Raw genomic sequence first — 12,328 nt, forward strand, 5'->3', positions numbered from 1 at the left:
TTCTGAATATTTAACAAGCGGTGTTTCGTCTGTGAGTAAAGATGACGGCTGACTTTATTAACAAAAAAGCTTTCAAATTACATAGTTATATTTAGTATTCAGATGTAGTAGCTTTAAGTGTGCTTCCAGTGAGAGAGGCTATCAGAATTGCCTGTGTGATTAGAAATCACTTAAGTACTGCTGTAGGCTCTACGTGTTTGTATGCACACATGTCACTTTGTAACCCCATAATGATGTTGCTTTTTCAGGTGGCACATCCTTAGAGAAAATGAGGAAAAACAAAGCCATTTCGCAGGAGTATGAACCCGTCTGCAGGTTAGTATGCTGTCTGAGGTTATGTGAGGCCATTAGTGCTTGGGGGGCTCTGGGTGTCAGTGACTGAACTATTTATCAAGTCAAGTTTACTGCGTTGTGGAGTCTCAGGGACTTTCCTCAACACTAATTGCTGTGTTCTGAAGTAGTGTTTGCTTTAAGTGAAAGGTATAAAACACATGTTACATACACGTGTTTACATAAATTCTGTAGTTAATTTCCTGTTTATTATCATTCAGGTACTACTAGCTTTTTAATATTAAAACAGTTGCTGATATGAAGGAGTTATTACTGCATCTTACCCAAATATTAGTGCATCGTTTCCCTTCCTTCTTCCCCTAAATTTCTTGAAAAAAGTAAAAAGGCAATTTAGGAGCAACTATTATACTATGCTTCTCTGGTCTGCTTGGCTTTTACATGTTGTATTATTAATTCATGGTAACAGCAATGGTGAGGTCTATCCCGATGGGATCTCTGCTGTAGGTTCGTGTCGTTGGAAACGCCTCACAGAACAAACTTGTGGTTTAGTTTTACCCATTGAACTACCTGTTAGCTCTGTGGGATAAAACTGCAAGACAAATCTTCATTTGCCATTTGAGGAATAAAAGTAATGCATTATGTTCTCCTTCAGGTACTGACTTTTGCATTTGACACGTGAAAAGTGGTGCAAATGGAGAAGCTTGGTAAGAGTCAAAAGATGTGTTCTGAGATTTCAAGTGTAACTAACACAGTTAATTACATAGCTTGATTTTTTTTTTTTTCCTGTAGGTATCAAAATTATTGTTGCTTGTGGGTTGAGTGTTCTTGTTGTCTTGGAAAGGTCTATTGCAGCTTTAATCCTACCACAGTTATTTACTAGTTCTTGTTTTGGTTGCTATAGCTTTTTAAAAGAAAAAAAGCCAGCAGTCTGGTGTCTGTCTGGTCTTGAAATAACTTCATAACATATTGGATTTTTGTTCTCTTATGTAATTGAGCAATAAATACTGCTTTTCTGTGTTTAAACTTCAAATTCTTCAAATGTTTAGGAGTTAAATTCTGAGATTCTCAGCCAGTTTACTACAATACTGTTAAAATTCCTGGATTCTGTTCTACAGAATATAGCTTAAAATAAAACAAGCAAAATGCTTTGGAAAAAGTAAATACTTGAAAGTTCTGAAGCTGCTGAAATTGATGGAATCTCTTTTTCCCTGTTAAATGCATGACAGCTTTTGGGAAGTGGGTATAGAAAGAGCTTAAACCTTAACACGTGCAGTGGTGGACTAAAAGCTATTGCACCTGTTGCACTGTATGGTATCTGCACCCAGCAGCATTCCTCTGATGGGGTGTTCAAAAAACAGTGCTACAGCAGTTCGGCATTTGGCATCGTTGGTTTTCATTCTGCTGTGGTTGTTAAACCTGGTATTTCTGCTGATACAGCCTTTGCCCTCTTCAAGGATCTGAGTGCACTCCTTATTCCACACACAACTTCCCAGTGTGAGAGCTGGTTCCCCCAGGTGTACTCAGTTTCTTTTTTTTAATAACAGGTGATTTGGAATACAGAACAGAGGGAACTCTGTTACAAAAGGATTAGCTGCAGAAGAAGATAATGACCTGTTTGACTGGTAAGCACTGAGTTGATTGTCAGTTCAGAGTTTCAGGCAGTTTTATAGAACTGCAGCTGTTAACTTGTTAGGACTTGAAGGAAACTGTCTGGTGAGGGACAGAAATCCTTGTCTAGTAGCAGTCTTGGATGTTGGCAGTATCCAGGCAAGCTGCTTCATCCACAATTCAAACCTCAGTGTTTGTGTAACTTGAGTGGATGTCACGGAGTTGGTTAGTGATTTGTAGCTCCTGAAGCAAAGACTATTGCTGGTCATGATTAATTCTTTTTTGGAGCATTTAGCATTCTGGCTTGTTGGTACGCGGCCTCGCTTAACTTGCATATTGGCATGATTTTCATGGTCCTTAAGAAAAAGGATGGGAAACATAAATATTGGTTCAAGTCCTAGATTTAAGTTAGTGGTAATAGCAGTGAGAAGTTGGTCGAATCTGGTCATTACCAAGGCTACTAGGATGTTGCGTTTCTGGTGAGTTGCGGACATGACCATAAAGCAAGTCCATCAGACCCTTGAACTGCTACCTGGTGTGGCACTAGGTCTGCTGGAAACAAAGCTTTAATGTAGGTCAGACACATGCTCCCTGCCTTTTGCTGGTCAAGTTAACCAAGCAGGTTCCTGCTGAGGTGTTGATAGGTTTGTGGCTGTATTGTTGGGCAGCTCTGACACTTGGGCTTCCAAGGAATCAAAGTTCTGGTTAGAATGTCCACCTCTTAATTCAGGCTCCAGAAGCTGCTGTGAGGAGAGTTGTCATGCCAGTTGTCATCTCCCATGACCAGGGAGAACACAAGGATGCTCCGTGCAGTCTGCATCCAACTGCAGTTTGCAGTAACTCTCGGTGTGCACTAACCATCTGACTTCTTAGCCTGTAGTGTCACTTACTGAGTCGCTGAACATCAGAGGGGTGAAAAACAATGCCTGAGTGCTGCCAGAGTAAGTCCAAAGGTAAGGTGCTTACCAGAATTGCTGGTATTAAAAGGATGCTCAGGGTCACTTCAAAGAGGGCTTGCATGGCTGAAAAACCAGCAGCTCTTAACGCAGTGACCGTACATTGAAATCCTCTGCAGGATGCTGTGGACACGTTGTGTGTGCTGTGGTCTATTTCTGAGGAGATAAAACCTGATGTAGTAAAGCTGCTTAGCATCATGCCCCTCACCTTTTTGAGGTGCTGATGGAGAGAGGATGCTACTTGGTTTCTTCGCTGGTTCCTTCTGTCTTGGGGGGGGTGTGACATGTTCGTAGAGCTGCATGAAAGTCTTTGAGTAGATCCGAAATAAGTGAGGGAGGGAGGATGGAAGTGCGGGACTGGAATGCTGTGGACACTGGCCATAAGAAAATTACAGTCAGAGCTGGCATTGGAAGTAGTGTGTTTTGCCCAAAAACCTTTTCAGTGAGGGCTATATAAACATTCCTGCACTACTGCCTTTCTGTGGACACCATGTTACAAAGTTAATTTCTTTATACTATACTCCTAGGAAAACATGAAGACAGTAGTTCAGATGGCTTTTCTCTGGAATTAAGGTGCTAATGTATGCTCTTCTCTTTCAGGTCCTGCTGTGATGTTGCTGCACATTTATTGCAAGGAAGAACAGAACAGCTCTTACATACCGAAAGGATGCTAGTGTTACTTGCAGTAATGTCATTCTAACTTACTGCTCTGAAAACTGAAATAGTGTGTTACCAACTGCTTTTCCCTCACTGCTCCATTATTGAACTGTATTCAGGCTTGGGGGTGTTCATTCTGTACACATCACAGCATTTAAATAAAATGTCTGAAAGGATCAGCTGCAGCCAGGGATTATTTCTTAACCCTATACTATAAAACATGGTGAAGTTGGTTTGTTTTCTCCCTTGTTGTATACGATAGGAACAAGAATATTCAAGTGTAAGAGGGAACAGCCCTTTAAAACCACTAAGGTGAAGGTGAGAGTAGAGCCTCCCCCCTTCAATTGCAAAACTACCTCTGATCCCCCCCCATTGCAGCAACCCTCTGTGTTGCTTAATTCCAGGGAATGACAAGCTGTGTTTGGTTTATGCTCTTTAAGGAGGGGGGAGCAGTTTGAAATCTCTTCAGCTCCACTACCATTGATAGTGCTTTCTGGAACAAAATAAAAGCAGTTCTTTAAAGAGAAATTCCTTCAGCTCCTACCCTTCTGAGACTTTACTTACCCAGGGCCAACTACTTCTATATCTTAACCAGGGCCAGATTTCATATTGCTACCCAGGTACCCTACCTACTGCCTTGCATGAGCAGTTGAACTTAGCATTTGTGACATCCTGCCCTCAGCTCTAAGCTGGGGCTAAGTAAACTTGAACTACCTAAAGATGTAGCTTTTCAGAAGGAATCCCTGGATTATTTTTTTAAAAAAACTTTATTTTTACGCAATTTGTATTACAAGTTCTTAGAACCAAAAATGCACATCAAAAAAGACTTACAGCGTTGTCATTTTAGTAAAGTTTACCACAGGTTAAAAGTAATTAATTGCTGTAAGGTTATTGCTGAATTGTTACCTTGGGCATTACACAGACACCATAGTTAAAGATTTTACTGCCAAGTGCTTGCTCTTCTGAATTGTACCAACCCAGTAATGGAGGTTGCAATGGAGGTTGCTCCAAGGCTTCTGCAAGTCAAGGTGTTTTCCCTGTCTTCTTCGCTCGTAATTTTTCCAGCATTTTCTATAAGTAAGAAAATCAGGAAACAACAGTAATGTAGCTTAAGTAGTCATACTAAAAATGTAGTAAAGCAGAAAACAGAGGTACTACTCAGGTATAGCTGTAAGAGCAGCTGTATAATTTTTATATACAGAGTAGCTCCTGTTACAGGCAAATCCAAACAGGATCCTTGCCACATATGCTCAGCTCAGTAGAAACAAGTTACCTGGAACAGCCAAAGTCAATTAGTTTCCTTTAGAGAAGGATTTCAGCCCTAAGAGATGCTCTGAATCTACAAACACGGTGACTGTGTCCACTCAGGCAGTCTTAAGTGTGATACGCCAATAGTGTATTGAATAGCCTCTTTAATCTTTAATACCTAACCAATGCTTAGGTAACAGCTCCCCAGAAGCTAAACTGAAACATTCTCAGTCTGCAGTCTGTTCAGTCACACCTTGCAGAACTGTCTCTGAGTGGAAGCTCAGTGAAATGAGAACTGACTGGCTCAAGATACTGTGTAACAGATTATTTTACCTTTTGAAAGTCCTTAGCCTTTTCTCTGTTTTTAGCGTATGTTTCTTGCCTTTTCTTTTCCTCCTTTCTGGTTTTTACTTCTTCAAGCTGATTATAAAGTCTGTCAAAACAATGGGAAAATTTTGTCAGGAAGCTAAGTGGCAAAGCAGGAGTAAGTTACAGGAGTTTGTCTCAATTACTAAAAATAAAGAGAAAAACAATTTTGACTTCGCTATCCAATAATCGAGAGTCACTTAAAATTCTTCTCCTGCTCTCTGACCTAACAAAAACCCCATTCTGGAGCTGTAAGTGTCCAGCTTTAACTGTGAGCTGCAGCTGAGCAGGCTGCCAGCCCTGATCCTTACAGGAAGCTCTGCAAGGTGCCTCAAGCACACTTGGCTCCCCTCTCCCACTAGTTATGTGTTAAGCTGTGTTCCCTTAAGGTCCAGCTGGAAGACCACAAAGTGCTTTCACAAGACACAGACTAACTACGTCTGTTTGTTTAATCCTTCTGTGTTCACACAGTACCTTGAAGTACGCTGATGCATTTCCACTTCTCCAGCCTTCCTGTCTTCTGGAGAAGATACTTTCACTTCTCCTACTTTCTTCAACTGGTTGACAACTGCACCTTTTTTTCCTTCAAAAGACAGAAAATGGATTTGAATCTAGCTAATACAAAGCCACACTGTGTCCCAGTAGTAAAGGCTTACTCAATTTAAAAAGCTGACACAATTTAACAGTGACTGGTTGTAAAATATCAAAGAATGTCAATGACAGGGTTTTTCAGCGCAATAGTACTTAAAAACACAAGAGGTTTCAAAGACTGAAAGATGAAACTACAACAAAGAAAAGCTAGAGCAGATACAATGGAGATTTAAGTTTTCTGTAGAAAATAAGTCTGGCTCTGACTCATTAGGGTACTGCTTCTCAACAGCGGACCTCCAAACCCCTATTAACAGACAGAGATGAATTGGTTCTCTAAATGCAGTCCTAAGAGACACCCTATGACCGTACATGTATGAAGCAGATAATTACGGGCCTTTACACCACTGAAGGGGTAATCAAAGAGTGGGGAAAAAAATTCCCCACGTCCCTGAGATGCCTGCAAAAGAAAGAATGAAAGAAATGGGAAAGCTGTTCTGTGATAATAAACAGCAACTAAAAGCACACCTACTCCTATGTCATGTCCCAGACAAACATACCAGAGAGAAGAAAAGACTCCTTTTGCCTGCTTAACTTCTCAGACTTTCTTCTTTGAAACTGTCTGGCTTCTGGCTTTTCATTTTTTCTCTCCTTATTTTTGATTTCTTCTACTCTCTCCAGAGATTTCTGAATGAAGCTCTTCTTTCTTTTCAAAAAAGATTCTTGCAAACTTCCTGATGCAGAAGGAAACTCTAGGAGCATCACTGAGAAAGAAAAGGAGAAGGCTAAACATTTCTCTTTCAGCAAAGAACCTCGAATAACTCAGATTTCAATCAACTTCTCATAAAATGCTGACCTTGACTGCTTTGATAAATAGTGCTAGGAGGTGACACTGTGAATAACGAAATGTTGCAAAACAAGCAGCAATTCAGAGCTACAGAATCTAGTACCTGTAAGCAGTACTGCCAAGACAGATACTGAAATAATTACTGCATCAAAAGCATCTTAAAGCCTCAAAACACACCAAAGACCTGAGAAGCTCCTAATTAATTACCTGCGGTCTGATGTGATGGATGCTGTCTGGCATTGGGACTCTGGGCTCTGGAAGAACTGTCAGGCTGTACAAACATGGAACAATTGGCATCTGGAACCAGTGGTAAAAATTCTCTTTCCTGTCTCAAAAAGAAACGTTAGTTAAAAATGCCTAAAATCCGCCACAAGTTTGAGTGAAGTAGTAGTACTGCACACCACCAACACAGACCAGACAGAAATAAAAGACATTCTTTTGCCTTTAGGTACAAGAAAAGGTACCAGAAATGGATCCTGACAGTAAGAATTAGAAAGCATTCAAAAGCTTTAAAAACAAATCCACTGCAGTCCCTTTGCCCACTAGATCTCAACTGCAGAATTACACTAATTAAGACTCACCTCAGTAAAATCATTAAGGTCAGGCTTATCCGCACCTGCCAGGTTACTGATTTTATCCTCCTCACTTTTTTCTTGGTTCACATGCTCAGCGTCTGATTCCACAACACTGATGTCATTTGAGCTTATCAGAGTGAGTTCAGGTTCCTCCATAATACCATGCCCCGACTCAGTTTCCTAGCAAACAGATTACACAAGACCTCAGTGTATAAGATATAACACATATATATGCATTGGATACATTTAAAAATATATTTTAAGTATATATATATATATATTTTTTAAAATCTCCACTATTTCCAGAAATAGCAACAGCTAGTGGCTTGTCCCAAAGATGAGGCTCATTGAATACGTAGGAAAAAAATCTGCCCCAAGCACTAGGGAAATAGAGCACCTTGCCTGGGATGTTTGTTAATTGATTTATGCAAACCCTGCAACCCAACTCCAATGTAAAGTTCGTTTCGTTTTTTGTTTGTTTTTCTAAACACTGCTAAATAAAAACAAACAACCCAAAGAACCAAACAACAAAATCACCTCTTCCACACCTCAAGTTTAAATTACATCTGAAATCTAGTTTCAGGCCACGCTTTTTTTAAAAAAATAATTAAAAACACACAACTTTGTCAAACCTGTTTTTTTTACGTTTGATTATGCTTTGGTTAAATTATTTAGCCCCCTTCTTAACTGGGGTAGGGGCTGTTCAGTTAACTAAGATCCAGCTCAATTTAGCTACTGCTGCTGACTTCAGTGCAAGAGCAACTGAAAGAGCAAGCAGGAGAGCAGAAGTCCAGGAAACAGACAAGTCAAATTGGAACCATAAAGCCAACATTTGCCAAGTCTTCTGATGTTAAAGGCATAAAATAGCTTGGTTAAAAGAAAAAGTAAACAAAATACCTGCACAAATTGAAAAAAAAAATCTGTTTTACGCACCCAGACTGGGATACAACATGAGCTTCCAGGCACAGAACTGGAATGTTTTTCACGTCTTCCCAAGAAAGAAGCATTCTGTTGTACAGCAGCCTGTAAATGAATGCCTGGGACTTCCAAGCCGGTTTCCCTGGTAATCCTTGAGGATTTCTGTACTTCTGGGAATCCTTGATCTGGCTTATTTACATTGCTATTGCACTGAGAATCCACTGCCACAGCTTTATTTGCTTCATGTACATGTAGAAATTTTTCAGGAAGCTTCATGTAGTTCCTATCAAATGCCTCGACAGGTAATTTTTCAGAAGACAAAGTCTCTTGCCTGAATGTTACACTCTCTTTGAATAAGTGTTGAGGGGAAGTTCCTTCCACTGGAGCAGGTGTGGTATTTAGCTGATAAAATGACTTTTGCTCTTCCACTGAACTCAGACTTTCGTTTCGCATCTCTTCCATTGAACCTTGCAGACTAACACACTCCATCTTTCTTGCCAGTTCTTCATACTCTCTGGCAGACGACATAGAGTTCTCGTTGTCTCTTTTTTTAATCCCAGGATTTTGTCCTAAAGACTTCTCTAACATTACCTTATGGTCCTCTGGCTGATCAGCATTCTCACTGCAATCGCTCAGAGAAGATTCTACTCGCAGCGGGTGAAAGGATTCATCCGAACCTGTTCCAAAAAGTTAGAGTCAGAATTCTATCTTAACACAATTTTAGCTTTAAAAAAATCCCTCCGTAACAGGACTATTGAGGAATGTGCAAGTCTGCTGAAGTTTAGTAAAATATAATACCATGAATATTACTTGATTCATTCAACTTTGATTCATTTTATTTTTTTCATATTTGATTCATTTTGTACACAAAAAAGAAACAGTGTTTTTTGTTGCTTACTATGATATGTTTAGGGATAGCCTTCATAATGCTGCTGGGTGGGCTTTAAGGCCCCTTCCAACTCAAACCATTCTGTGAGTCCTAAAAGCTACAGTATTGTACCCTACATTATCTTTCCCTTAGATTCTAAACATACACGTCAAGATTTTTTTTTTTCCAGAAGAAGCTAGGAAAGGAGAAACATAGGGTGTTAATATTTTAATTACTGGGGAGGCACTTCAGTACTACAGCATCTACCAAACAAACAAGGTTTTTTTAAATATATACATATATTTTTAATATGCCTCTGACATAAGATTCATAAAATTGGTTACACAGACTCCAGCATCACATTATTCATATTTTTTGGTGGTAGTGTTTGTTTGTTTTTTTTTTCTTATTGATAGCAATATATCAGATAAACCTTTAAGCATTTATGTTAAAGAAATTTTTGTATTATTTAACAAGATATCTGGTATTATATGCATAAGGAATATTGTCTCCGGATAAGTAGCAGTTATTAAAAATATCAGAAGAGCCTACAGGGAAGAATTACACTGCAATTTCAGCCATCACTAGAAAATTCCCCATATGATGGAACTAAAATATCAACCTACCAACCTGAATTAGCTTTTGATTTCTTATCTTGTTATTTGTAATGGTTTTTCTTATTTATTTTTATTTATTTTAAAGCATGAGAATAATTAGTTTAGGATCGTAAAAAGAAAACTTAAAACAGATGGGAAAATGTAAGAAGTTTAAAGCATGGAGGTTGTTTCTGTGAGCAATTTAGAAAGCAAATGTTACAGCTAGCAGGAGTTTCCTAAATCCCCTTTGCTGTCACCACAGGCAGTCTCATGGTGTAAGCCTTTTCTGGCATTTCCTTTTGTGCTAGTACCTGCTATCTAGAGTGAAAGAAGCATAATAAACCGAGCACGGTTGCTTGCAGCTTCAAACATGACCAGTATGTATTTCCCAAAATGATGTGGACACACATGCAAATAACAAGGATAATTAACCAGGAACATTTATATTACTAATACATCCACTACGTAAATACCCTGTTACTTTTACTGTTATTGAGCAGTTTCTGTTAGAGCACCATTGTGCTGAAACACCTGGTTCTTGGTAACTTAGAGCTTCAGAAATACCTCTATCGCTACTACCTGCATCTGGAATTTCAGATCAGTTCTTTCTTTAGAATACGTTACAGATTAAGTTTATTTCAATAATTCAACGGCAGAACATTAACCAAAAAACTTTCCCAGTTATGAGCTGCTGTTAGCTTAGTGCTGCTGCAGAATCATTAGCTTTTAATCTGCTAATTATTACATTGTCATCTGAAAGTTGATTTTGTAAGCGTAGATCAGACTGCATTGTACATACCCAGGATACCATTTTCTTTGAAAGACTCTTCTTCTGAGGTAATGGTGTTGGGCTTGTTTGTTTCAAGACTAGAACGCAGACTGCCTCTTCGTCTATTCAGACTGGAGTTTCTCCCATCTAGAAATGCAGACATGTCTTGACTTTCTGTTGAAAACGCTGAAGTCTAGTGGCAGAAAAAAATCCTGATTAAGATTCCATTTTCTCAGGAATATGAAGGATAAGAAGTTAATGGCATTTTTTGCTTTTTGTATCGCATTTCTCCTTGCTAATAGTAAAAATGCTTCCTGTTCTAAGCACATTACAAACTATTATTGTGTTTCATACAAACAGAACACAATATAGGGATTACGTGCTTAAATCTTCCATAAATTTTAAGACAGTTTTTCTGTAGTACCTTCCTAAATTCTCTGTTGTCTTGTGAAATCTTGTATTGAGAAATGGATGATGAAATATCAAAGTCGAAACTTGGTTCCAAAGGCTGAAAGAGCTGATGACGGGAGGTAGGAAAATGCCTCTCCATTTCAGGAAAATCAAGCTCAGCTGCCAGAGCTGTAAGAGAAGAGGTTATATTTCAGATGGAATAAGTAGAGCACATAGAATTCTGCAGGCATACAAACAGTAGTTTGTAAAAAAAAATTACAACATCCAATTCTTACAATGCAGGAACAAACAGCAGCAAGAAAGTGCTGATTTTATTTTGTATTTAAATGAAGATCTACAGTCAAGAAGCTCTCTGTTAAGTACTTGCAAGACTGCATAAGAAGCACTGCGTCCTATGTAGGGCTTCCCAGTACGAAAAGTACACGTTGACACAATGCAGCAAGTCCAGTGAGGAGACGACGATGGTCAGAGGAAGGATGAAGCACCTGATGTTTGAAGAGAAGCTTAAAAACTGGGTTTGTTCAGTTTTACTAGAAGGCTTGAGTGTGGGAGAAGAGGTGAGGAACAGAAATCTCTGCCATCTACAACATCCCAAAAGAAAGCAGAGAGAAGATGCAGTCATGCTCTTCTTGAACATGCCCAGTGAAAGAAGATAACTGATAAAAGACAGAACACGGGAAATTCTGGTTAGACATGAAGAAAAAAGTTCCCAGTGAAGGTTGTTAAGCAAGTTGCCTGGGTGGTATGAAATCTCCGTCACGGGAGACGATCAGAACAAGGCTTGACAAGGCCTTAAGCAACCTGGTGTAAACTGGCTCTGCTTTGAGCAGGAAGGAGAATTTGGATCACAAGGACAAGTCCCTTCTTTAGATGAATCTAAAGTTCTGTGTTTCTGCGTTTCCAAAGACATTGCAGAAGGAAGTAGTTCAAATGAAAACACTGGAGTTATCCCCATGACAGCTAATAAAGATCTTTTTATTTTCATGAATCATTAAACGTGCACAGTTAGAGAGCACACAGCTGTGCACGCAGGAGAGCACGGACCTCCTGGCAGGCTGTTAATCGCCGTTTCATTCAGATAGGGTTGATAGTTGATAAGTATTATATATTGTTACCTTGGAAATGCATATTGTTCTCTGATGACGAGTTCAAATCTCCACATTTCTCCAAGATCTGCTGAATCTCACTGCTCTTATAAAGGTACACTTCCCCTTCTGACAACCAGGTTTCAGGTGCTCTTGACAGATTCTCTTGCCTCTGCTGCGAGGTAAAAGGTAGCAACGAGCTCCAAGGGCAGCTTGCAGTTTTTTTCAAAATTTGGTCTTCCGTACTGTCGGAAGACAATCCTGAAATAAGAAGCTACATGTTCACACAGTTTTTCATATCAACCACTCACATGAACTCACCTGAAAACACATTGCTTACTATCTTGCAATGCCCTTAACATCTCAATTCTTGTTTAGTTCTGTGCTTTTTTTTTTTGCAAGCTGTCTCCTGTCAGATTTTTTTTTAAACTATTTTTTTTTTTTTTTTTTTTACAACTAAAAGCAATAGGAAAGAAAGGCTGCAAGCAAATGATCTTAGAGTTTGAGCTTTACATAAGGAAAACACAACTTGATTCAAGTTACAA

The 12,328-nt window shown here is 39.2% G+C and overlaps 1 protein-coding gene, 1 long non-coding RNA gene and 4 other non-coding genes across 7 annotated transcripts in view; 5 read left to right on the plus strand and 1 right to left on the minus strand.

Moving 5' to 3' along the window:
- Nucleotides 1–490: 490 nt before the first annotated feature.
- On the plus strand, nucleotides 491–3,689 carry LOC118168418. Its single transcript, XR_004751545.1, has 4 exons — nucleotides 491–995; nucleotides 1,836–1,913; nucleotides 2,773–2,852; nucleotides 3,456–3,689. It is a non-coding gene; the product is annotated as an uncharacterized LOC118168418 (long non-coding RNA).
- On the plus strand, nucleotides 762–893 carry LOC118161008. The gene has a single exon (XR_004747820.1). It is a non-coding gene; the product is annotated as a small nucleolar RNA SNORA18 (small nucleolar RNA).
- On the plus strand, nucleotides 1,592–1,730 carry LOC118161003. Its single transcript, XR_004747815.1, has one exon. It is a non-coding gene; the product is annotated as a small nucleolar RNA SNORA8 (small nucleolar RNA).
- On the plus strand, nucleotides 2,342–2,463 carry LOC118161006. The gene has a single exon (XR_004747818.1). It is a non-coding gene; the product is annotated as a small nucleolar RNA SNORA32 (small nucleolar RNA).
- On the plus strand, nucleotides 2,895–3,027 carry LOC118161004. Its single transcript, XR_004747816.1, has one exon. It is a non-coding gene; the product is annotated as a small nucleolar RNA SNORA25 (small nucleolar RNA).
- A 1,256-nt stretch (nucleotides 3,690–4,945) lies between the features above and the next one.
- CEP295 (centrosomal protein 295) overlaps nucleotides 4,946–12,328 on the minus strand; it is a 37,312-nt gene continuing 29,929 nt past the window's right edge. For both annotated transcript variants that reach the window (XM_035328717.1, XM_035328725.1), the window contains exons 20-28: nucleotides 11,814–12,044; nucleotides 10,712–10,866; nucleotides 10,318–10,480; nucleotides 8,070–8,731; nucleotides 7,143–7,316; nucleotides 6,769–6,886; nucleotides 6,275–6,478; nucleotides 5,601–5,709; nucleotides 4,946–5,193 (exon numbers count right to left, since the gene is read on the minus strand). In XM_035328717.1, the coding sequence (XP_035184608.1) occupies nucleotides 5,085–5,193; nucleotides 5,601–5,709; nucleotides 6,275–6,478; nucleotides 6,769–6,886; nucleotides 7,143–7,316; nucleotides 8,070–8,731; nucleotides 10,318–10,480; nucleotides 10,712–10,866; nucleotides 11,814–12,044 (1,925 nt within the window). In that variant the 3' untranslated portion in view covers nucleotides 4,946–5,084. The remainder of the gene's footprint in view (nucleotides 5,194–5,600; nucleotides 5,710–6,274; nucleotides 6,479–6,768; nucleotides 6,887–7,142; nucleotides 7,317–8,069; nucleotides 8,732–10,317; nucleotides 10,481–10,711; nucleotides 10,867–11,813; nucleotides 12,045–12,328) is intronic.

The sequence above is a fragment of the Oxyura jamaicensis genome, chromosome 1 (genome assembly GCF_011077185.1).
Source record: "Oxyura jamaicensis isolate SHBP4307 breed ruddy duck chromosome 1, BPBGC_Ojam_1.0, whole genome shotgun sequence".
Taxonomy (NCBI): domain Eukaryota; kingdom Metazoa; phylum Chordata; class Aves; order Anseriformes; family Anatidae; genus Oxyura; species Oxyura jamaicensis.